Source organism: Hemibagrus wyckioides, linkage group LG20, assembly GCF_019097595.1.
Source record: "Hemibagrus wyckioides isolate EC202008001 linkage group LG20, SWU_Hwy_1.0, whole genome shotgun sequence".
Classification (NCBI taxonomy): Eukaryota; Metazoa; Chordata; class Actinopteri; order Siluriformes; family Bagridae; genus Hemibagrus; species Hemibagrus wyckioides.
Window position 1 is genome coordinate 7322305 of NC_080729.1, and position 23656 is coordinate 7345960.

Here is a 23656-nt window from a genome sequence, read left to right on the forward strand (position 1 = left end):
ACTGTTCAAAGGTGGGGAATTACAAGCCATTAGAATTACAATTGGCGCTACTATCAGTCAGAACAGCATCGTGGGTAATGCATCGAACCATTGACCATAGATCGCTCTGATGAAAGAAATTTAAACCAAAAAGGAAACACAAAATTTACAAATTAAATCTTGGACCCGAGTGATGTTAGAAAGATTAACATGCAAGTCATTCCCCTTAAACATGGCTGGGATCTGGACAGGCAGTTTTTGTATATTAATATTTTAGCCTATATTATCCTACACCGATCAGCCATAACATTATGACCAGTGACGGGTGACGTAAATAACTCTGATCTCCTCATCATGGCACCTGTTAGTGGGTGGGATATATTAGGCAGCAAGTGAACAGTTTCTCCTCAAAGTTGATGTGTTAGAAGCAGTGAAAATGGACAAGCGTCAGGATTTGAGCGAGTTTCACAAGGGCCAAATTGTGATGGCTAATATCTATCAAAAGTATCCTTTAAGTCATTTAAGTCCTGTAAGCAAGTTCTCCATGGGCCCCACCTCACAACTTACAGGAATTAAAGCATCTGCTGCTAAAACCTTAGTACGGGATACCACAGCACACCTTCAGGGATCTCGCAGAGTCCATGGCTAGACAGGGCAGGGCTGTCTGGGCAGCAAAAGGGGGACCAACACAATATTAGGCAGGTGGTCATAATGTTATGCCTGATTGGTGTATATACACAACGTAAACACACTACATATGCATTAGTTATGCATAACTGATGATCAACCGTTATTCTTTACTAAACCGTGAATTAATAAAATTAGTCCAAACCAAATTTGAGTTTAATCTCGTAAATTATTCTTTATTAAATAATGAATTAATAAATGCTGTGAAAACGCATAATCCAGGATCAAATGGCTGCAGAACTGAATGCAGTGACAATACTGAAGATGCAAAATAAATGGCATAACCTTATGGCAAAATAATTTAAATTTAGTAGGTTAGAGCTCACATGACCACAAGTTTAAAAACAACTTAAATATTATCAAGTTAGGCGTAGCAGTGGAAGAAGCAAAACGAGACCAATTTCCTGTTGCCTTTATAACTGTCAACACTTTTTATCCTTAGCAGAATTTTGCGATGATTTCAGGTGTAAAAATACATTATTGACATGGTTGGTATAAGTCAGATGGTACTTCAATTCTTCCTTTTCAGATCTTTTAAACTATCTTTTCCCCCATCCTTATTTTCCTTCCCCACCACTGCTTCAAACTGGAATTTCCTAGGAGCATCACCGGAAAGCAAAAGATGACCCGAAGCAGCAAATCCATTTATTTTAACTCCTTTTTCTACATTTAACAATGATGAAAACAAGGCCCTGTACAGTCCACTTCAGCGAGTACAATAACAATTATTTTACAATTTGTACACGTTTAGACACAATGCTCCAGAAGTTCCTTCTGCTGCCGAAAAAAAAAAAATAATAATAATAACGAAACCCCCACCCCCTATAATGGAACTGCATCAGAAGGACCCTACAAAAAAAAAAAAGCTAATATTTCAATTTACATTTGGCCATGCCAAATACGAAAAAAGTTAAAACAAAGACACAACCAAACCATTTCTTTTAGAAACCTTGAAAGAGTTATTTCACCCCTTGTCAAAAAAAAAAAAAGAAGCATGCTCCAAAGCAACTAATATGGCTCTCTGATACCCAGCCTCCATTTTTAAAATCTTCTGCAGGCAGGCAAGGGTTAAACCTGTACAACCAACATGGTGCCACAGACCACGAACACGTTTACACCAACATGGAGGGGAGAGAAAAAACAAAAAAACATAAAATAATAATAAATGTGGGAAGGTATACATATTTCACTGTAGCCTGATTGGTCTCCGGAATGCATCCCATGCTGAAAAGTCATCATTCCTCGTTTATTTGGGCACTTCTGTTGTACTGGGTTCAGGTTTATAGGCTTCAACTCTAACACAGTTCTCTCACAGAGACGGACACCTCGTCTGCGAGCCCGAGCTGAATCTCATCCAGCTCCCTGGAGGCTTTGGAAGGCTTCTGTGTGAATCGCTAAGAACTTTTTTTTTTTTCTTAAAATGAGTCCGTACAGAAGGTTAAAGGTTAACTTCTCAGTTTTCCCCCAGTAGCGATGGAAAAAACAAACAAAAAAAAAAAAAACAACCTAAACACAAAAACCTCCCAGTTCATGCTCAGTCCCAAAAAATAACACTCTCACGCTCTCTCTTTCACTCCACACCAGGTTTCGTTTGAAATTCATGCCACATTTATGCTACGTAAGTGTATACTTTGCGGTCTTCTGGCGTTCTTGCCAAGTATTCCCGCTCGATAAGTCCTTCGATGCGTTTTTTAATGACCACAGGACTTGGGAGGAATCGTGCCCTTAACTGCTGAGTGACCTGAAGAGACAGAAGGGACATCCGTTATTCTGTATGAATATATAAACAGTCGCACACTGCCGCTTTAATATTTTACTTCAAAGAGCAGATTCAATATGATCACTTTTTGAAATGGTAGCACTTTTTCCCCCAGCATTGAAAAGCAGAGCTGCTGTTATTTATTTATTTTTAAGAGAGCATCCATGTTTTATTCCTTTTATACCACACCACAGCAAGTCAGTATTTAATAATTAAACACAATTTAAAAAAAAAAAACCTAATTCTGACAAGTTAAATGCACACAACCTGCTTAGGCATGGTCCTCTTTATAGTCGTGATTACTTAAAGACTTTAATATGCGCTTTAACTGACTGAATTTAAGGCACTTATTAATCATACCTCTGCTACTAGCACATTGTGCTGCATCTTCTTTCTGGACTTCATGATGCGAACGATGGCTGCTTCGATCTCGTGCTTCCTGTCGTCATCCACTTTCTGCCGTGTCTCTTTCCTCTCAGGGTCTGATTCACCCTGTTTAGCAGCAACTGCCAACCAAATACATATGGCATGAACCGTGTATCCAAATCATGCGGTAGATTGATGGATAATATAGCTAGACCACTTTAAAAGCTAGTGTTTTCTCAACCACTGTGAGGTTTTTAGGCATAGTCTAAACAGATATTTGAAGACAAGGTAATATACATCCATCCATTTTCTATACCCGCTTTATTTCTAATTAGGATCACGGGGGTCTGCTGGAGCCCATACCGGTGCACATTGGGCGAAAGGCAGGGGTACACCCTGGACAGGTCACCAGTCCGGTAATATACATAACAGGTTAATAGCTTGAGGTTTATAAACTGGCACATCTTTCTGCATTTAAATACAAAATCAGTGTTACATTCGGACTATTTTGTTAACAAATCGGTCACAATATTCATCTTTTCTGATGCATCTTTAAGGGTTTTCTGTTGTACCCCAATTAGGATAAATGAGTATAAACAGACCAAATAGATAAAACAGGCCCTTTTTTGTTGATCCTGGATATGTGGCACTAAAACATTATCTTTTTTGCTTGTATAAGTACCTGTCTGGATCTTTACTCTGTGAAGTTTGGAGGTGAACTGGTCGTTGACTGTAAATACATGGCCGTTCTCAATCTCCTTAGACTTGGGCTCCTTGGTGAGCACTCGCTGAGTGGGCTTCCCACAGGCCAAAGACTGCAGCGCCCGCACCAGCTCTCTCTCCGGGATGTCCGTCTCCTGCTGGATCTCCTGCAACGAGCAGGTAAATGCAAACATTTTAGGACGGTTTGTAACAAAGCTGTTAAGTGTCTTCCAGTGATTGATTATTGAGGTGAATTTGTTTTTAACAAGGGTAATTTTGTATGTTAAGAAAATACCTCGAAGGTGAACTTCTCCCTGTTGTTGAAGAGCATAAGGATGGTCATCTGAAAGGTGGACACTTGGAGAATGTGCTTTCTGGTGTTGGAGCCCGTCACCTGAGCACCGCCCACACCCACGTCTGAGCCGTCCTCCTAGCAAAAAAAAGATGATGATGAGAAGAGAGAATGCAATGTAGTATTATAGTGCTTATTCAGTTATGTTCCCATATAAAGCATTTTGCTCCCTATATTGTACATAACACAAGACTACTACATTCCCGAATGCTTTACATGCACAGTCTAGAAAGTTATTTAAAATTTCTGCCAGAAATACTGAGTAATGTCTAATGACAAATTCTACTTTCAAACCTCTCTCTAATTTCACTAAAAATTAAAAATACCTGCAATTATTTTCATTTACAGCAAGACTGATTAACCTGGACCTGACTGGTTCTGCAGCATTTTAACTTCACAAGAATTTTAATCAGCGGCATCACACGAAAAACGGCATAGATAATCTTAGATAAAGATGCGCATTTAAATACGAAAAGACATAGAACATAGAAAAGAAAGCCTAAGAACATAGATCCTGTCAGGTCATGTGCGTTACATGAACTACCAAAACCTAAATGTGCTGAATTTGGTAAAGTATAACACAAAATGCTGTCAAACAACATACAGGTCTAAGAGCAATATCTAAAAGCATTCGAGATAATATGTTAAATATTAAATTACAAACAACTGCATGCCTAATCTCACTGACAGACAAAGTGATCTAGGTAATCTTGACTTACTACTGACACTGATACCTTTTTGATCGGCCCGTAGAAAGTAGCATTGAGATCTGCCGAGCCCATGTGGTGCTGCAGTGTGAGCTGCCGGCCACTGTGCTTGGCCAAATAAAACCTGGGGAGAAAAATAAAAAATTACCAAAAGTCACTTATAAATAAGTACACTCTCTTCAGCTCCACTTTAATAAAAGAGTTGTAACCAAAACTATTATTTTTATAAAAGCCCTTAAACTTAAGTAGCACGAGGAATTTTAAGTACAACGACAATGATCGACGCACCTTCTAAAAACCTCAAATGCGTGTCTGGGAGAAGGGGGGATGTTGCACTTGGGTGTGGCTGACTGAGTGGGCCAGTAGCCTGTCGTTAACACTCTCACCGTGAGGTCAACACCACCCAAAGACACCTAGGAAAGATTAAGTGAAACAGAGTTTGTCATTCAGGACTGGTCCTGTCAGGTTTTTAGAACCCAATGTGGTTACTTTCACATTGTTTTTCTTACCCCTGTTGTTTGTAGGTGTTGGCGAAACTCATCCATGGTTGTGTTTGAGATGCTCATGTCCCTGAACATGCCTTCCAGTTTGGATGTGAACTGACAGCCACACTCCGTCTGCATATTAGGAGAAATTTGGAGAGCCCCTGATTAGAGCATGCGGTATTTCTCGTCCATGTAATTTTCACATGAGCAAGTAAGCCAATGCAGTCTGGCAGTGAAACTGATTTCCCACAGTCCTCCAGAACACTGAATGCCGTCTTAATTAAAGTAGTATTCTTTTATATAATCTACACAAAGCCCATTAACCACTACAACGGAATTCTGAATATTAACGAACATGCAAAAGGGAAGTTAAAAAAGATGATGTACACATTTGTGCCCAAAGCACATGTAAAGAAAAGCTGAAAAGACCTTCAAAGGGAGGGAATCAGAATAAAACTAGGGACCCTGAAGCTATGAAGCAGCACATCTTCCTGCTACTATAAATTGATTTATAATAGTTAAGTTTGAATAGGACACTTTATTACCCAAATCATCTAAAATCCTACTTTGTGTAAATACAACAGACCAGACATGTCCTGGCTATACTTAAAGCAATTATCCTAAGCCCTATTCAGATATGCATTTTACACTGGCATTTAATAACATTTAATTAGAAGGGGTTTAAGTGGGAGCGCAAGGAAGAGTCAAAATTTGCCTTGAAGCTATGCTTCAATTGAACAGGATCAGAAAGGCACAAGTGTGAACAGGAACTAGTACACTGAAATACTGGATTTAAAACAGGGACAAAATGTTAACCCAAGAGATTAGAAGTATTCAAGAAGAAATTGAAGTGATTGAGAAATGAAGGTTCTGTTGCTGATTTAAACTCTAAACAAAATTCTTAGTCAAATGAATGGCAGTCAGTACTGCATGCACCATTTATGAGCAAATCACCAACAGGCCCTAACAATGTGGCACAAGCCGTTTCTGTAAACAGTCTTGAATTAGCAAACGAGTTAAGATTACTCGCTATAAAACCAGGCAAAGCAGTGATGTAAACAAGTATAATAACCACCACTAAGTCTAGTCCTTGTTACAAACCGTATGCCTGAAATACCCTTATAATATACTTCAAAAAGGAAGAGAAGAAAAGCTATGTTAGAAATTTGACTTTGCTGTGACCCTGACCCTGTTTGGATCAGTTCCTAAATCAAATCGGTTCCTTTTCTTCCAACGATGATAATTCCACATAAATCCTTCAAAACATTCAATCACTTGTTCTGGATTATTGTGCGATCTCAGACAGAAGGGTAGTGTAAACATAACACTAGGTGTTGGAGCCATAGAAATGACATGCCAGGTGATGTGAGCTCAGTAGCACATGCCTTCAGCTTTGAGATCATGTTCTTTTCGGAGTCGTCAGAGACGCTTTTATTGGTTAGGAGCCTCCTGGCCAGGTGTTGTTTGTAATAGCGCTCAAACACATCCTTTTCCTGCATGAACCTGAAAAGCACCATGGCTTTATCCAGGATTGACTCCACCTCTTGCTCTGTTAACTGGGGGAGAGAGAGATTCAGGAAAATGCTGTTACAAAATGAGGAGGGAAAATATTAGGAAAAAAAGTATTTATTCTGTGAATAAATATAAAGCTATCATATAGCTTATAACGAATTACACGTTAATAACTTATGTAGTCATTTGGAGTCTTAGGTAGTAATTTTCAGGCTACTTTTGTGCATGTTGCAACTTGCTATGAATAACTGATTGAAAAGGTTTAACCGGAATTTCCTTGAAAACGAGAATGTTCACAAGTCTAGACTGTATTAAAAACAGAACCCTATGCAAAAGCAAGCGGTGCAGATTTCACTTAAGTAGCAATGCAGTGAAATGTTAAAAGGACGGACGTGTGCAAGACAACTGCCTTGCACAACAGTTTCAGTTTCATTACAGCAATTGTACAGAAATACAACAATTCCACAACGAAATTCAGTCAAATTCCTAATGTTGTTGTCAAGTCAAAACATGAAATGTAACCTTCTGATCATAATGTATGACTTATTCCTAGGAGCTCACTAACACAAAACTGATTCATGATTATATGATATCATATAAACTGATATGAGTAAGTTTTATCTTTATTGGTGACTAACAAAAAGAAATTAGGAGTGAAGGACAAAGAACAGGTGACTCACCCCTTTCACACCCTTCTTTAGCTTGTCATCGATGAAGAGGGAGAGGTACTCAGGTGACCGGGGATTCAAGTTAAGGAAGTATTCAAAGTCACCTGCAATGGTCTGCTTGAACAAACGATCATTATTAAAGGATTCCTGTAGAAAGCGGTCAAAGCGAGACTTCAGGTCCAGCAAGCCCTAAACCAGAGAACAGAGAAAGAGACACAGTTTAAAAAATCATGAAGACAAAATTTTCCTCCGTGTCAATATTCATGGTTTAGGGAGGTTGAGAGTACCTGGATGTAGTCCACTGGGTTCTTCCCCTCTCCCTCTTCAGACACCAGTGCTTTGCCCTGCTCCCTCAGATAGGCGCTCATACACTCACACATTGTCTTCAGACCATTTGGCACCCGACTAAATAGCTTATACATGCACGCCAGGTCTATATGAACGTACACAGAATTCGTCACTACAATAATCACACCTGAAAAAAAAATAAGTTAAAAATTTTTTCTCACAACGAACCTTCTGTCTTGCCGTTCTTCAGCATGTGGACGAGCCCCGAGTTCTCCATCTCCACGATGGTCTTCATGTGCTTTGAGATGAGCTCTCGCTCCACCACCTTCACGATGGGCTCTTCCGTCGACTTATCCAGACAGTGCATCACTCGCTCAATCTCCTCGTTTATCCGCGCCTCCACCTTCTTTATGTACACACTCGCGCTGTTCTCCGCCAAAAACTTTTGACTCTCCATCTGATTCCATTGAAAAGATACAGACTGATCAGCTATCCACAGAACGTCTCCTGAACATCTCATGGTTATGAAGTGATACGAACCTGGAAAAATTCTGCAGACATTTCTAAAAACGGGGCTTCAAAGTCCTCTTCGTAGACCGACCGTCCTTCAAGGCCTAAGATCATCAACATCTGGCAGGCGTTACGTATGGCACCCCTGTTAATGACAAATTTATAACCCAAATGTAGTTGAATAATATGCAGAAATAAGCTAGCATCTGGAAGAACTGAAAATGAAACAAAAGCAACTCTGTATAGCAAGAACAGATCTCACCGATCCACCACCTCGCCTTTCCTCTCCCGGGCGATCATGTCTAGCAGCGTCTGCCTGAGGTGATCCCGGATGCACCCGTAACGGACCACCTGGTCCCGGAATATGATGAGCCCTAGGTTATAGACGTTCTCCACGTTGTTCTGTTGCACGTATACCCGATCCTGTGAGCACAACAGAAACAACCCTCATGATGACAGTGTATAAACAAAACAAAACGAGACGGCAACATTAACCAAAACTGAACAATCGAACTCACCATGTACATCAAAATATCTCGGATCATCACCATGGCTGTCTGGTGGTCATTCCAGGCTTGGTTCAACGTTTGTAGGAAGTTGTTGTTTAGTGAATTTAAAACATCTTCTCGTACCTGTGTTTGAAAGATTGCGCCCATCAAAACAGACTAGTGGTATAATTTAACTAAAAAATGTTTTATGGATCCGTTTCAAAACAAATCTAAATAATTTCATTTACCACCAAGGGGGAAAAACATTCAATTTTCACCACACAACCTCAAGGTATAAAGAAATGAGCTTGTGCAAATGTACACTTTACAGCCTTTTTATCTATTAAGAAAAAGCTGATACGGCAGATCCACAGCACCTGCAGACCTGCTGAACACAACATGCTGCGTCATATCTCACTTTGCGCAGTTCAAACTGTGCCTCCTTACTTTGTAGATGAGGTGCTCGGTGACGACTTCTCGCAGTCCCGTGTATAGCTTCTCGCCGTGTTTGTGCAGCACCATGGTGTAGGCGTTCCTGTACAACTCCTCGAAGCTCAGGCCACTGTTGTTCTTCCTCTGGATCTCCTGAATGGCGTTCTTGAGGAGGTCCCAGATGTTGTTGACGTACTTTTCGTCCATGGTCATCTGAGAGAGAAGGTGAGCAGGAGAAACACGAAAAGAACATAAGTGGGAGAGGCTCATAATCAACCAGGCGAGGAAAAGGGAACAAATCAGTTACAACTAAATTACTACACATACATTATTGTGTTATTTAAACACACAAACATTCCAAACTGAAATGTGGTAATGTACTTAAACATGCAAATACTCTCTGAAAGAAAAAGCCTGAGAAAATAACTGTGGCAAATAACTCCTGAAGCTTGAGCAACTCAGTGTTAAGTCACTGACCTCGCTCTATACTAGCTTGAGAGCCTGCACTGTTTTTAGCCTATTCTACTGACTTTACATTCCAGTAATAAATTATAACCGCTAAGGACAGTAACAAAAGGTGAAACTGCTGTTAAAAGAAAACTGAAGACATGTCAGGCAACCTGTGCCATCGTTTTGAGGAAATTACCAGAGTCAATCAGACTTGGCACTTTATTGAGTGACATCTACTTTTTTTGTCTCAATTTTAACTGAAATGATTGCCTGTCTCTTTATCACATGGTAACTGTGGATCAAAATAGATTTCAACTCCACATGCCAAAATAAACAACCAGATTAAAATGCAGTGCCATTAACATAAAAGAATAATTTACAAGCACTGAATGAATCATTGACCAAAGCAGGTCTTGGTGCTTCTGCTGAAATGACTCACTGGAGTCAGACTCAGAAGCGCTTTATTTCAAGTCGTTTCATGAACTGGTTTCGATCTTCCGAGACACTGATGACGAAAGGCATTATGAAGTAAGTATATTTTAAAAAGATTTAAAGTGGACTTGCTGTTTCCACCTTGGTTATTTTCACATAACACCAATCAAAGGTTTTTGCCCTTCTTAATGTATCAAACAGCACCCCATTATACTGTTTTAACCCGATTCTGTTTAATGTTGAGCAACATTCACGAAACAAGTTAGCACCTGTTACGAAGTTCCTTATAGCAGATATAAGTAGTCGTCCTATCATCCGCCTTTCTTTCTCCCTCTCGAAGTCAATAAGACAAAATAATGCAGCTTGTCACGTTAAATAGAAACAAACAAAAAAAAGACTGTTCTGAAGCACTGATACTGGAGACTCCTTCCATAAATATTTGTTATTAGTCTTAAAATAAAATACATAGCTTGTCTACCATACAAGTCCCTTCGCAGGTTGTTACTACAGAAACGATAATGTATTAGAACAAACACAATCATATAATCCTGTTATTTGAACTGTAACTGGATCTACTCTCAGAGCTGCTGTCACAGAAAAATCACCGGTCAATTAATGCCTCCTGGCCAGCCATAAACCATTTTTATTTGACATGCAAAAAACCAAGCACAGAAAATACAAAATCCTGTCCAAACTGCTATGTTCCTATGACTGAAACCAGTCAGTTGTTATAAAAGCACTGGCAGTACCCGTGATCTGATTTGATCGAAAAGTACAAAGCGCATTTCTCAATCTGCAATTTCAGCAGAGCTTCAAGATTATTACCGTCACACTGTACAAGATAATCCCAAGAAATGTATCTTATGTCAGTGTTCCAGGACATGAAGTGACATAAACAAACGCTCTTTAAAGTGAGCTTCAAGCAAGGAGAATATTTTTCTGTTTGACCATTCACCATTTCCATATTCATCCTGTAAGTTCCATCTAGTCCATTGCCATTGTCCTATTGGGTGCATTTACACCAGTCAGTCATAACATTATGACCATCTGACTAATATTGTGTTGGTCCCCCTTTTGCTACAAAAACACCCCTACCCATCATGCACTGTGTTTTCTGACACCTTTCTATCAGAACCTGCATTAATTTCTTCAGCAATTTCAGCAATAGTAACTCGTCTGTTGGATCGGATCACACGGGCCAGCCTTCGCTCCCCACGTGCATCAATGAGCCTTGGTCACCCATGAGCCCGTCACCGATTCACCACTGTTCCTTCCTTGGGCCGATTTTGAGAGATACTGACCACTGCAGACCCGGAACATCCCACAAGAGCTGCAGTTTTGGAGATGCTCTGATCCAGTGGTCTAGCCATCACAATTTGTCCCTTCGTCAAACTCGCTCAAATCCTTACACTTGTCCAACTTTGAGGACAAAATGCTGCCTGGTGCAATGATGAGATAATCAGTGTTATTCACTTCACCTCTCACTGCTCATAATGTTATGGCTGATCGGTGTATATGAGGGTCATAACTAACACTGACACAATTTTTATGCCAGCTGTCTCTGTTCGCAATGGCACTAAATCTCATCTCAACTCAAACAAATCTTCTATAATGTATGCTTTTCATGTGAGACATCACCCCAAAAATTCTCAGCCTGAGTGTTGCACCAACGCTCGAGCAAACACCACTGATAAGAGGACTGCAAAAGGAGGACGTGAAACTTACAAGACAGCTGTGAATATGATAGTGGCAATAATAACAATCCAACACACAAAAAGATATATCCTTATCACCCCAAGCTCAGTTTCAGGGTCTTTTATAAGCAGATCTCCATCATGTAATCTGACATGTAGAGCATGTTATTGCACAGCCTGTTATAAAAAATTCAGCCTAAATATTATTGGTATCATCTCATATAATAAGGCGATCCGGTCATCTTGAAACACTTTTGCAACTAGTTAAACTGAGGTAGACAAAGAAAAGAGGAGTAAAACTGAGAAGCTTCATCTTAAGTGACATACAGACTTTAACAGAGAATGCTGTAATCTTTATTGTCAAGCATTTTACTAGATCATTAATTGTACTGGCCTCTTGCTTTAGGGGACTTTTGTCCCCTGAAACACATCAATGATCAAACCTGTATCATATCGGTGCGTTTTAAAACGTTTTATTAGATGTCTGAAAGCATGAACTGTGTATGCATGAAAGAAAGCTGCTATAACCTTAATGCTGTTGAAAAAGTAAACAACTTTTGTAAACATGAGAAATGTTTCGGCTTCAAAGTAGCCTATTTAAGAGGACAGGGAGCTGTTACAACCTAATTCAATTCGGATTGCATCAATCTTATTTGCAACAACGACCAATCCGGGTAAAAATGATGATCATGTTAGAGATGATAAAAACAAAAGCACTTTTAGAAATGCTTGCTTTACTGAAGGCTAACTGTCAGCTGGCTAACTAACGTTAAGTCTGTCTCAGCTCAAGCAAGCTAGCCTTGCTTACTAATTACCCATACAGTGGAATGTATTTCATGTATTTCATGTAAACCCTTCACGTTCATCCTGAAGATTAATCTGGAGGAATTGTAAACTGGCCTCTGTGAACACAGCTGACAAAATCCGGAACAACTAAACGCTAACTAACGGTAGCTAGTTGACTAGCGTTAGCCGGCTAGCTGCTTTAGCCGTTAGCTACCATTTGTTGTCATCTCAATATAAAACAAGTGACTAGTGAGGGCCAAATATATGAATTGTGAACTAATGGATACTCAAATATTAATGCCACAGTAGTAATACACTGGTTCGGCCCACTTCTGTATTTATGACATTATTTAACTTTTGCATTTGTGACATTATTTTTTGGGCGGTGGAACAACGCGGACAGGCCTCAATCAAATCCCCGGTGTGGCAGTGATGGCCCGGGCGGCTTCGCGCTCACTGTAAGCGGTCAGTACTCACAGGAAAAGCGCGTATCCTCATCTTGGTGTCCTTTTTGGTGCCGCCTTTGCTCAGATTTGACATGTTTGGCTCTCTCCCCCGGTGTTCTCTGCGTTCACATGAAAATCGTCTCCTGAACCGGACAGGGGAATAAATTCGTAGAGCCTATAACGAACCTCCGATTGACCTTCTTAGTAATCAGAAATCCGCTTCACTTCGGACTTGTTGACAACCGACTGGGTTTTTTCGGCTGTACTAGCTACACCGTCCAATGATGGCGGATGTACAGGTCTAGCACGAACACACCCGTATTCCGTAAGCCTGCTCGTCATTGGGTTAGAGTTTGAAATGCGAGGCCAGCGTCCAATCACAGCGCTTATACACATGCTCCCAATCAATCACGGTGTAGGAGGCGGGACTAATTTTCTAACACGAGTAGGGTAAAGTATAAGCATCTCTCTCAGCAACTTAACTGAACTTCAACCTCAGTGAGCAATACAATTAAAGCAAAATAACAAATAAAGCAAATATGTATTTATAATTATTTTAAGATACTTGTTTTTATTTACATGTATTTAAGGTTTAAGGTTAATGAACTCTCACGGCAAGACATTATAGATAACACAAGACAGTGGGATTCATTGATTTGCATTTTTTTTTATAAATGTAATTTTTTTCACAATTTTTCCTACACAAGGTTAGTTTTTTTCAGTGTGTCATTTTATGTGAATAATGTTGACTGTACACACTATCCATTTATTTTCCCATGTGTATGTAAACACGCCAAATTTATTTATTTTCATATGTGATTTTACACACGATTTATTTTCACATGTGCCCTCTATATGTATGGAGAACAGTCTTGTGTAGGTTGCCTTCAGGTAGCATATAGTTTCATGCACCCAATCATTTCTTGCACGAAATAACAACGAAAAAATCTATATCCATAACAATGTTGATAATAATCGAAAATAGAGGCTATATCGATGTGAATCTCACTGCACCTTGGCATTTTCATGACAGCTTATATAAATGATGCTCTAAGTCATTAAATGAGACGCCACTCGATGACACTAGCACAGTTTATTATAAAAGCGGATAGATCTGCAGTACCTGAAGCGGCAATGTTTGATACGCGCGAGCCAAAAGTGCTATAGGCGGCCAACACTTAGCACGCGCAGCAGAAATTCCCGAAAAAAAATACAACTCGATAAGAATTTTTCCACTGCAATTTTTTTTTCTTGCAGTAGTTATAGCGGGCATACAGTGATTTAATTAATAAAATGACCTCTGCTGAAATGACGACTAATTATGCGTGAAAGTGTGAAGCGCGCGCGCACATACGCGTGAAGCTCGAGCGCTTTCGCGTTGCTCTCTCTCTCTCTCTCTCTCTCTCTCTCTCACCGCTGGAAGTGAAAATGACCATGACATTATTCCTGTGCACAAAAACGTCAGACGGGAATTCAAGGCAGTGAAATGGTAAGATATTCACAGAATATATGCAAAATTATATAGTTAAATTCTTTATATAAATCCAGTATTTGGTGTAGGTCTTCAGATCCTTATCGCCTGCTAAACTGTTTGTTTTCTTTCCTTCTTTCTTTCCTGTTGTGTAAATCTCATTCCTGCTAAGCTTATTAGTGCTATTTTCGTTCATTTCATTATTTCTTTCCTAATAATAATTCGTCATTTAACCTGTTTAGACTTGATTTAATCCAATAAAGTGCATAGACTGCAGAAGCCTTATTAGGGCTGTTTTAATTATCGGTCCTCATGATATTTGATCTTGATAATTAACTAACGCTTTCCCTTAACTCCCCTTGACAGTACGGATTTATTAACACGTGTCTGAAGTCTCTGGTGATCGATAAATTCGGAGAGGACACATGGAATAAACTCAGGTGATTATCTGACATGAATTTAATATCTTTTTTAAAAATATCTGTTTTGTCCACTAGATGGCGGCACTGAGCACAGGGTCTCATATACACTATAATGCCAAAAGTTTGGGGACATCTGCCTTTACATGCACGTGAATGTAATATGGAGTTGCCCAGCTATAACAGCTTCAACTCTTCTGGGAAGGCTTTCCACAAGGTTTCGGAGTGTGTTTATGGGAATTTTTGACCACTGGGTCAGGCACTGATGTTGGACGAGAAGGCCTGGCTCGCAGTCTCTGCTCTAATTCATCCCAAAGGTGTTCTATCGGGTTGAAGCCAGTCAAGTTCCTCCACACCAAACTCGCTCTTCCATGTCTTTATGGATCTTGCTTTGTGCACTGGTGTACAGTCATGTTGGAACAGGAAGCCGTCATCCCCAAAGTTGGGCGCATGAAATTGTCCAAAACGTCTTGGTATGCTGAAGCTGGAACCAAGGGGCCAACTCAGCCCCTGAAAAACAACACCTGAATCCAATGACTTGGAGGGGTGTCCCAAAACTTTTGGCAATATAGTGTATCACATACTTATACTGTATGCTGTGGAGAAGACAATACATTTATAAATGTTTAAAAATATATATATTTTCTTTACTTTAGTGGAGATTACAAGACTAGCTGGACAGTTTAAGCTTATGAAGTCAACATCAGGCAAAAATCCCACTGTCCTAACTGCCCTAAAAATGATACTGGTCTACCAGTATGATAATGATGTACTTAACACTATGATAGTTACCTATGGGATACTGACCTTTTCTCTCAAAATGTTAAAGCATTATATTTATATTTTGACAGATAGTCTTGTTAATACTGAAATATGATGTCGAGTTGTATTAATAAGCGTCCTGATAACTAAATAGGATTTAGACTCTAATCCGCCAATGATGTAACCGCAGTACAATGCCGAAAACTCATAATCAAAAGCAGATACAGCTTCGGAGCTTCAGTTAATTTTCCCACCAAACATCAAAAATGAAGAAAAAGACTTCAAGAGTGGCATAGATGTGGTACCAAATGGGTTAGGCTGAATATTTTAGAAACTGCCGATGTTCTGATATTTTACACAAAATGCTGATGTTCTGATATATTACACAAAAGTCTCTAGAGTTTATGTAGAATGGTGTGGAAAACAAAAACAATAAGTGAGTAAGGTGTTGATGGAAATACCACTTTTCCCCATCCAATGTGTAATCTGGAAGTTTTGGCTGAACAAATATAATTGCTATAAATGGAACATTTGTATAAATTACATTTTCTTTATGATTCCTTTACAAAGTTTTGGAGGAAAAATGCTGTTTTTTAGGGACCAAGCAGACGTCCAAGACACCTTCATGACATATGAGGTGTACAAAGATGACATCACCATGCGACTTGTAGCAGAGGCATGCAAACTTCTTGGTAAAATACAGGATTTTATTTTCCAGTTTTGTTCACATTCTCTTCTTATACATATGTTATATATAGTCTATTGTGAGAAATATTCTCTCAAGACACGGGTGCAAGGTACAGTGTGTGTTGACATAATTCACAGGGCACCGTAAATATACACACAGAGCAATGCAATCTTTAGAGAAGACATTAATAGAAATATTTATTTTTATATGTAAATAAAAGAGAATACACATTGATCTGTATTGGTCTGAGCTTCGACCTGATTGTTTATAGACTTTATTCCACTTTATTTACGTTCCCTGAATTGACATGTTATTGAATTAACATAATAGATAATTATAGCAAAATAACGAACACATTTTCATTCATTTATATTAATTTATTAAAAATATGTTATATATTATTAATCAAAAATACGTATATATATTTTTGTAACAAACAAATAACCTAAATATTGGATACTGGCATTATACAGGGTTTAAAAGTTCCCAATAACCAGCACCTTAATGAAAATGTTTCTGGTTGTAAATTAGGAAAAGTCAGAAGTAATGCTGAACATCAGCAAGTTCCAGTATTTATGAAAATTTAGAAGCAGTAACGTTTCATTCAAAAAAATGTTCATTTTTCAGTTAATTTCATTTAATATCCTGGTCAGCGTTGCAGTGGATCTGGACACTTTCATAGGGTTCACAAGGGGCAAGATGGGAATACACCCAGGATGAGATGGCTCTATATCTCAGGGTGCCATGCACATACCTATTCACACTTAGACAATCCTTTAAGCATAATTAGGGGTGGTGAGAAGACACCGAAGAACTTGGAGAACAAACTTCATACAAACAAATAACAAGGATTTGAACACAACCTTCCAATTAATGGTCCAACAGCTTTACCACTGAGTCACCAATTCATGTATAAACAGAGCTCAGGTTTGAACCAGAGACCTTGGCGCTGTGAAACAGACCCAGCGGAGCTTCCTGCACCACTGTGCTGCCTTCTGATAATTTGTGTGGACACATTTTCAGTCATGGATTGAATACCCATTAGGCTATGAAGGTGTCAGTGATTTAGTCAGCATTTAAACAAGCATCATTTAATCCACGTGTTTACTTACTTTGTTGCTTCATTACTAACTAATAGATGAAATCGTGTTAAGGTAAACATAATATGAAGTGTTAATTTGGTTGAATTTCATTTTTGTGAATTCCGGTTGAATTTATACGGGATCTGTTGAGTCGAAACTTTCCTGTTTACCCTGTCGTTTTGAAGGTGTGGAAGCGAGTGCCGTGCTGAGGCAGTTCGGAGAGTACTTCTTTGAGTTCTGTAAAAGATCAGGATACGACCACATGCTGCGCACACTGGGAGGAAACCTCTTTGAGTTTATAGAAAATCTGGATGCGTTGCACGGCTACCTCTCACTCTCATATAAGGTAGGCGAGTCCTGGGTGTCTGGAGGAGAATTTTAATGAAAGGCTCTATTGTGTATTGAATTTGGAAGGAAGATGAATAATATAGTCTGTTGGAAATGTTGTGAAGTAATGACATAATGAAATGGCATATCCAAATAGTCATCCAGCATACAGTCTCGTTTTTGAGGTTTGCTTCAATGCTTATCCATTTCCATCCATTTTCTATACCTGCTTTATTCCTAGTTAGGGTCATGGGGATCTTCATGCTGGAGCCTATCCCAGCACACATTGGGCAAAAGGCAGGGGTACACCCTGGACAGGTTGCCAGTCCATCGCAGGGCCACACATATAGATAGACAACCACACACACTCACTCCTATGGGCAATTTAGAATTACCAATCAACCTAACATACATACGGGGAGAACATGCAAACTCCACACAGAAAGGCCACACAGAAAGGCCCATGCCTGTTCAAACCCGGGATTCGGACCCAGGACCTTCTTGCTGTGAAGCAACAGTGCTAACCACTAAGCCTAATTGAGCTCCCCTCAATGCTTAATCATTAACCATTCATTTTATTAATCTGGGTTGCCAGATTTCAGCAAAATGTCTGCCTACTTACATCTAAAATCAAACAAAAGGTTTGAAACTAGATCGAAGAATTCGATATTTGGGAAAGGAGTGCACATTTTTCTTCTTTTTCTTAGCGTTTACATGAAAATCGAGGTCACTGTGGTGCAGGTGGATTTCTGATGCACTGACATTATAAACTTTATAATCTCTCTTCTTTTTTTTGCAATATATCCTACAATACTTTGTATATTGAAGACACACTGTCTGCCCTTATGCTTTGTTTTCTTATGTAGAAATGTATTAGATATAATTCTTATTATTTGCTATAAACATGATCTTGCCTAATTTTGTGTCAAGTAGCAGTTCTGTCATTAACTGTCCTGTCGGTTTCATTGAGCCTCTATTGATGCTTGTTTCTGTCCTCATTTTTGAGCATTAGGTGCAATAATAACTCTGTGTAGCATAAGGCAGTGAGCATAATGAGCAGGTTCTCATAGGGTGACAATTTAATAGTATCTGTTAAATAGCAACATTTAAAAATGTTTGCCATTAAAAAGGTAATTTGTATTTTATAGGAATTTAAAATGTGTGGAGTTGTGTAAGAAGATGAAAATTTGCTGAATGGCTGATATTCTGTATATGATGGGGCTTTGCTTCACCTGGACCGAATAAGCCGTCAATGTATGTTGGAACATCCTTTTGCAGGAAATGAATGCACCATCATTTCGAGTCGAAAAGAACTGCGATGGCACTATGCTCTTGCACTATTACTCCGACCGCAGTGGACTCTGTCATATTGTCCCAGGTGAGACAATCAGCTGCTTCTTCAAACACTCAGTATGGGGCTGATTTAACTGGGGTACCATTTAACATGCAAACATTGAACCCTTTTAACTATTTATATTATAGATTGATTACTGAATTATTTACTGAAGTATTTAACCATTCAAAAAGGTGTCAATCCAAGTGTTGTCTATCAGGATTGTGTCGAATCGTTGTGGTAAAGGCAGGCAATAAACACAAATGCAAATGAGTTATCGCATTACCCTCAATTGTGATTTTAGGCATCATAGGAGCCGTAGCGAAAGACTTCTTTAACAGCCAAATAGACATGAAGATTGTGAATCAGATGGAGGAGTTGGAAAGGACAGGAAAGAAAGAGCATGTTGTTTTTCTTGTAAGCAACAATCCCGAGATTTCCGAAAAAGTACGCAGCAAAAATGCATCAACATCACAACTCAATCGTGCCTCAGGGCGCAGAGACAAGACAGCGTGTATGAACAAGCAGGTAAAATGTATCCTTGTTAAAAAGAACATTGACCATAATAAATATTGTTGTCTATCACACTATGTCATTTATTTTGAGTAATTCTTCCACCAATCTCATTCCAGGAGTTAGAGCGATCAAAAGAGAACAAGAAACTCAAATGTGGGACATGCAGGAACCACTGGGAGACGGTCAGAAGCTTAGTGCAATTGGGAAAAGGTTGGCAAGTAATATTTTAATTTACTCATTCATATTCATAATATTTTAATTTATTCTTTATAGTGCCCCGTATAACTAAAAATACATGGATTACAGTATAATCTATACTGTTGTGGAAAATGATTATGGAAACCATCATGATTTAGCAAAATCCTGCAATTCCCAAGAGAATTTCCAGTGGTAATTGAACTCAAAGGCTATTATGATTAAGCAGTATGGATTTTACCAGGAGGTCATTTTTGTTCATCAGTAGTCAGTATGTCAAAAATGTAAAATCTACAAGGTAATATTACATTGTGTTAATGTATTAAAGTGCAGAAGATTATTGAGCTGTTGACTTTATAATAGAATTTCAGATCTTAATTGGTGATCCTGGCACTTTCATGGACATCTTACAGCATCATTTGGGTTTTGTCGGGGTAGCACATGTACTTCATAAAGGTCCCAAATACATTTTGGGCTTTAGGGGCTTTCATATGACATACCAAGTGTAAATACAATGAATATTTTGGGAACTGTATATCATGGGGGAGCTACAAGGACCTCTTGTATTTATGTGGTGACCCAGGAACTCCCAGTGATAAATCATACTGATCCCATGAGTTTTTATTAATCATTAAACATACATGACTATAGGTGGAGCAGTTGAAAGGTAGGCCTAATGTAAAATCAGCCATTTCTGCTGTCATGTAATGTTCTTTTCTTCTTTTCAATTGTAATCTCAGGCAAACTTTTAAGGGGATTTGAGCCGATATACCCAGACGAACTGTGCATAGACCTGAAGACATTCTGCAATGCCTTCCCATTTCATATTGTGTTTGATGAACAAGTAAGACACCTGTGTTGTCATATGTGCATGTTAAGCATGTAATGCACTGCAAAACGATCCTCTATTCGTCTGTCCATCTAGCTGAGGGTACGGCAGGCAGGGGTGACAGTCCAAAAGATTGTGCCTGGATTGCAGACCACAGCGATCCGACTGGATCAGTATTTTACCATTCTGCATCCTGAGGTCACCTTTACCATCGCCAGCATTCGCAAGTTCATCAACAGCCATTTTGTCCTGCAGACTCGACGAGACATGATGCCTGAGTACTGGAAAGAGATGCCCATGCTTGAGCTCAGAGGTGGGAAGTGAGGGATGTATTTTACTCATACAGGCTCTGTACTTGCCATAAATATTTCATGTCCTTCAGTGTAGTCTAGAGAGAAATAGAATACATCTAGAAATGTAGTGTATGTGTAAAGTATGTGTCTGGTGACAGCTTTTATTTTTATCCTTGACATGACCAGAATCTTGTCTTTTAGATTTCCTAAACTGGTAAAAAGTATCTAACTAAGTTTAATCAAAATTTCTCTTCTGATTTCAGTCTAGAAAATATGATTCCTCTCTAGATTTTATTCCATCACTGTTTTCTTACCTGCTTTTTTGTTTTCTTTCCTGCCTCTATTTTGACCCTTGCTTTAGCTATTGATTGTGAATCCCTTCCCAAAATTTTTACCCACTTACATTTTTCCTCTCATTACACTCACATTCCTAATGTCTTATACATATATATATATATATATATATATATATATATATATATATATATATATATATATATATATATATATATATATATATATATATATATATATATATATATATATATATATCCATGATAAAGCCAGGGTATATCTATAATGCATTTGTCTGCTTAGTTTAGATTGAAATCCCAGAGAGATGAAGAGAAAGTAACAATGAAATCATATTGATTTTTCATATTCACTTTGGACAAAGGTCTAAAAGAAAAAGTCAACCCTCATTAACTTCCCCATTTCTCTTTTCCCAGGTCAGATGTTGTGGATGGCCCCTCTGCACTGCATGCTGTACCAGGCATCCCCCTTACTGCGCAGCCTGCAGGAGCTGGAGGAAAGGCACATGTACCTGTCTGATATCGCTCCACATGACGCCACACGCCACCTGATTTTGCTCAACCAGCAGCGACTGGCCGAGATGGAGCTCTCCAGCCAGCTGGAACGCAAGAAGGAACAGCTACGGCAGCTTTCTCAGCATCTCGAGCAGGAGAAACAGAAGACTGAGAACCTGCTGTATGCCATGCTTCCAAAACACGTGGCCAATCAGCTGAAGGAGGGTAAAAGAGTGGAGGCAGGTGAATGAAAGGGTGGAAGATGGGAAATGTGAGAGAAAATGGAGGAAATGTGATTAAGTAGTGAGAAATAAATGTAGAAGGAATGTTTTTGTTTAGGGTGTGGCAAAATAACAATAATAATAATAATAATAATAATAATAATAATAATAATAATAATTAAGTTTAAAGTGAGACTCTCCTGAAGCTAATATATCTGACTCTAAATCACCAGATTGACTTTAATATAAAACATATTAAGAATAGGTATCATTATGTTTTGGTTTTTGAAACATTTTGCACTGTGAAACATTTTCATGTTGAGAAGATATGTCAGAGTGCATGATGTGTTTTAGCCTTGATCTGGGGTGAACTTTATTTTTCCCAACCTTTATCAGTGCTTCAACAATGCACCGATTCTCCCAGACTTCAGCTGCCGGTGTCCCACGGATCTAACACTGCTCTGAGCAGTCCATTTGACCTTGACTTTAACTTCAACTTTTAAGGAGTTACAATGGATGCTGCTGTGCAGACTCTATCTGTTTCTGATAAGATTTGCGGTACTAAGGATGTTACTGTTAATTCATTAGCTACACAAAGACTATTCATGCTTAACAGACACACGTAAACAATGCATCCTTCTTGTCTTGTTAGATCGTTACTTCATTAAACCAATAACAGAAACGGTGTTCAAAACTTCTCATGGGGCGACCTCTGTCTTTTACAGTGACACAAATTCAAATAGGCCTAAAAAATTATCCCACAAGGGACATCTGTTTTGGCTGAATTAGGTACAAAGGAAATTCGTCAGTACCTAGACTTATGTCCATCCCTCAGCTTTATTCATATGATGTCTTATTATCTGTTCTGCTTGATACATCCACCTATCTTTTACAATTGTAAAAAAAAAAAAACCTAAACAAAACAAAAGAAAACCAAAAAATAGTGGTCCTAGATCAGAGACTTGTGGCACACCAGACATTACTTTATATATAATTGCTGATTGTTTTGTTGTATCATAGTCCTACAGGCACTATATTTCTTAGAAGAACAGTATATGAACACTTTCTAAGAAATCTTTACAAAGTAGAAATGGTCAGAATGTTCACATTGGTTTATTTCTAGGTCTATCTCAATATGTGTAGCACAGTAAGCTCGTGCATCGTTTTTAGTTCTGGTTTCTGCATTTTGTTTCTGTTCCTCAGGTGAGTTTAAGGAGTGCACCATCCTCTTCAGTGATGTGGTAACCTTCACCAACATTTGCTCAGAGTGTGAGCCTATACAGATCGTCAACATGCTCAACTCCATGTACCTAAAATTCGACCGCCTCACCACTGTTCACAATGTTTACAAGGTAAACCTTGGGTACATTCCAGTCTTTTCTAAATATACAATATTTAGATTATTATTTTTACATTTTAAGATTTACTACTCTAGCCAGAGGTTGTTAATTTACTACTCTAGCCAGAGGTTGTTAATCAGGAGATATTAGGTTGTGTTATATGCAGTATGTGAGATGGTTAATACCAATATACTGCCCAAAAATATTTAAAAAATTAATGTATGTCTAAATCTAGTGTACAATTTCAGAAGTTTAAATCTTCTGAAAGTATATAATGTATGCTGGTATATGCAGTTATTAATATAACAAATGGACTTGTTTATAGACTCAGTGATTTAACTCTTGATTTTGATCCTACAGGTTGAAACAATAGGTGATGCCTACATGGTGGTAGGTGGTGTCCCAATCCCAGTATCCAGCCATGCTGAGAGAGTGGCTAACTTTGCCCTAGGAATGATCATCGCTGCCAAAGAGGTCACCAACCCTATCACAGGAGGCCCTATTCAGGTGAGAGTACAAGCAGTGTATATTTATTTTCGTGAACTACTATCTGACCTCTCACACACCTTATTTAATTATTTTGAAATGAAGTGAAAGAATCAGTTCAGTGAAGTTCAGGTTGTGTTTTTCG

General features: G+C 38.8%; 2 protein-coding genes across 6 annotated transcripts in view; one reads left to right on the plus strand and one right to left on the minus strand.

Annotated features, from left to right (window-relative positions):
- Window positions 1–842: 842 nt before the first annotated feature.
- Window positions 843–13029, minus strand: cul3b (cullin 3b). 2 transcript variants are annotated; one of them, XM_058418476.1, is made up of 16 exons: window positions 12775–13029; window positions 8951–9148; window positions 8534–8647; window positions 8278–8438; window positions 8046–8160; window positions 7734–7962; window positions 7505–7650; window positions 7230–7406; window positions 6423–6593; window positions 5062–5169; window positions 4841–4965; window positions 4580–4676; window positions 3789–3923; window positions 3474–3660; window positions 2786–2931; window positions 843–2407 (listed from the first exon to the last, which is right to left on the minus strand). In XM_058418476.1, the coding sequence occupies exons 1-16, from the start codon at window positions 12835–12837 to the stop codon at window positions 2276–2278; spliced, it is 2304 nt and encodes a 767-aa protein (XP_058274459.1). In that variant the 5' UTR covers window positions 12838–13029; the 3' UTR covers window positions 843–2275. The 2 variants fall into 2 exon arrangements, with proteins under 2 accessions (XP_058274459.1, XP_058274458.1); XM_058418475.1 differs by having other exon boundaries at window positions 4565–4676.
- A 192-nt stretch (window positions 13030–13221) lies between these two features.
- The window catches only part of LOC131370900 (guanylate cyclase soluble subunit beta-2-like), a 32716-nt gene continuing 22281 nt past the window's right edge, over window positions 13222–23656 (plus strand). Inside the window, exons 1-12 of one of the 4 annotated variants that reach the window (XM_058418472.1) lie at window positions 13222–14232; window positions 14581–14654; window positions 15966–16087; window positions 17351–17511; window positions 18771–18870; window positions 19130–19353; window positions 19458–19551; window positions 20277–20380; window positions 20462–20678; window positions 21387–21707; window positions 22889–23037; window positions 23386–23532. In XM_058418472.1, the coding sequence (XP_058274455.1) occupies window positions 14230–14232; window positions 14581–14654; window positions 15966–16087; window positions 17351–17511; window positions 18771–18870; window positions 19130–19353; window positions 19458–19551; window positions 20277–20380; window positions 20462–20678; window positions 21387–21707; window positions 22889–23037; window positions 23386–23532 (1716 nt within the window). In that variant the 5' untranslated portion in view covers window positions 13222–14229. Of the gene's footprint in view, window positions 14233–14580; window positions 14655–14711; window positions 16088–17350; window positions 17512–18640; window positions 18871–19129; window positions 19354–19457; window positions 19552–20276; window positions 20381–20461; window positions 20679–21386; window positions 21708–22888; window positions 23038–23385; window positions 23533–23656 lie in introns of those variants that run through there. The other 3 variants (XM_058418473.1, XM_058418471.1, XM_058418474.1) reach the window with 3 other exon arrangements.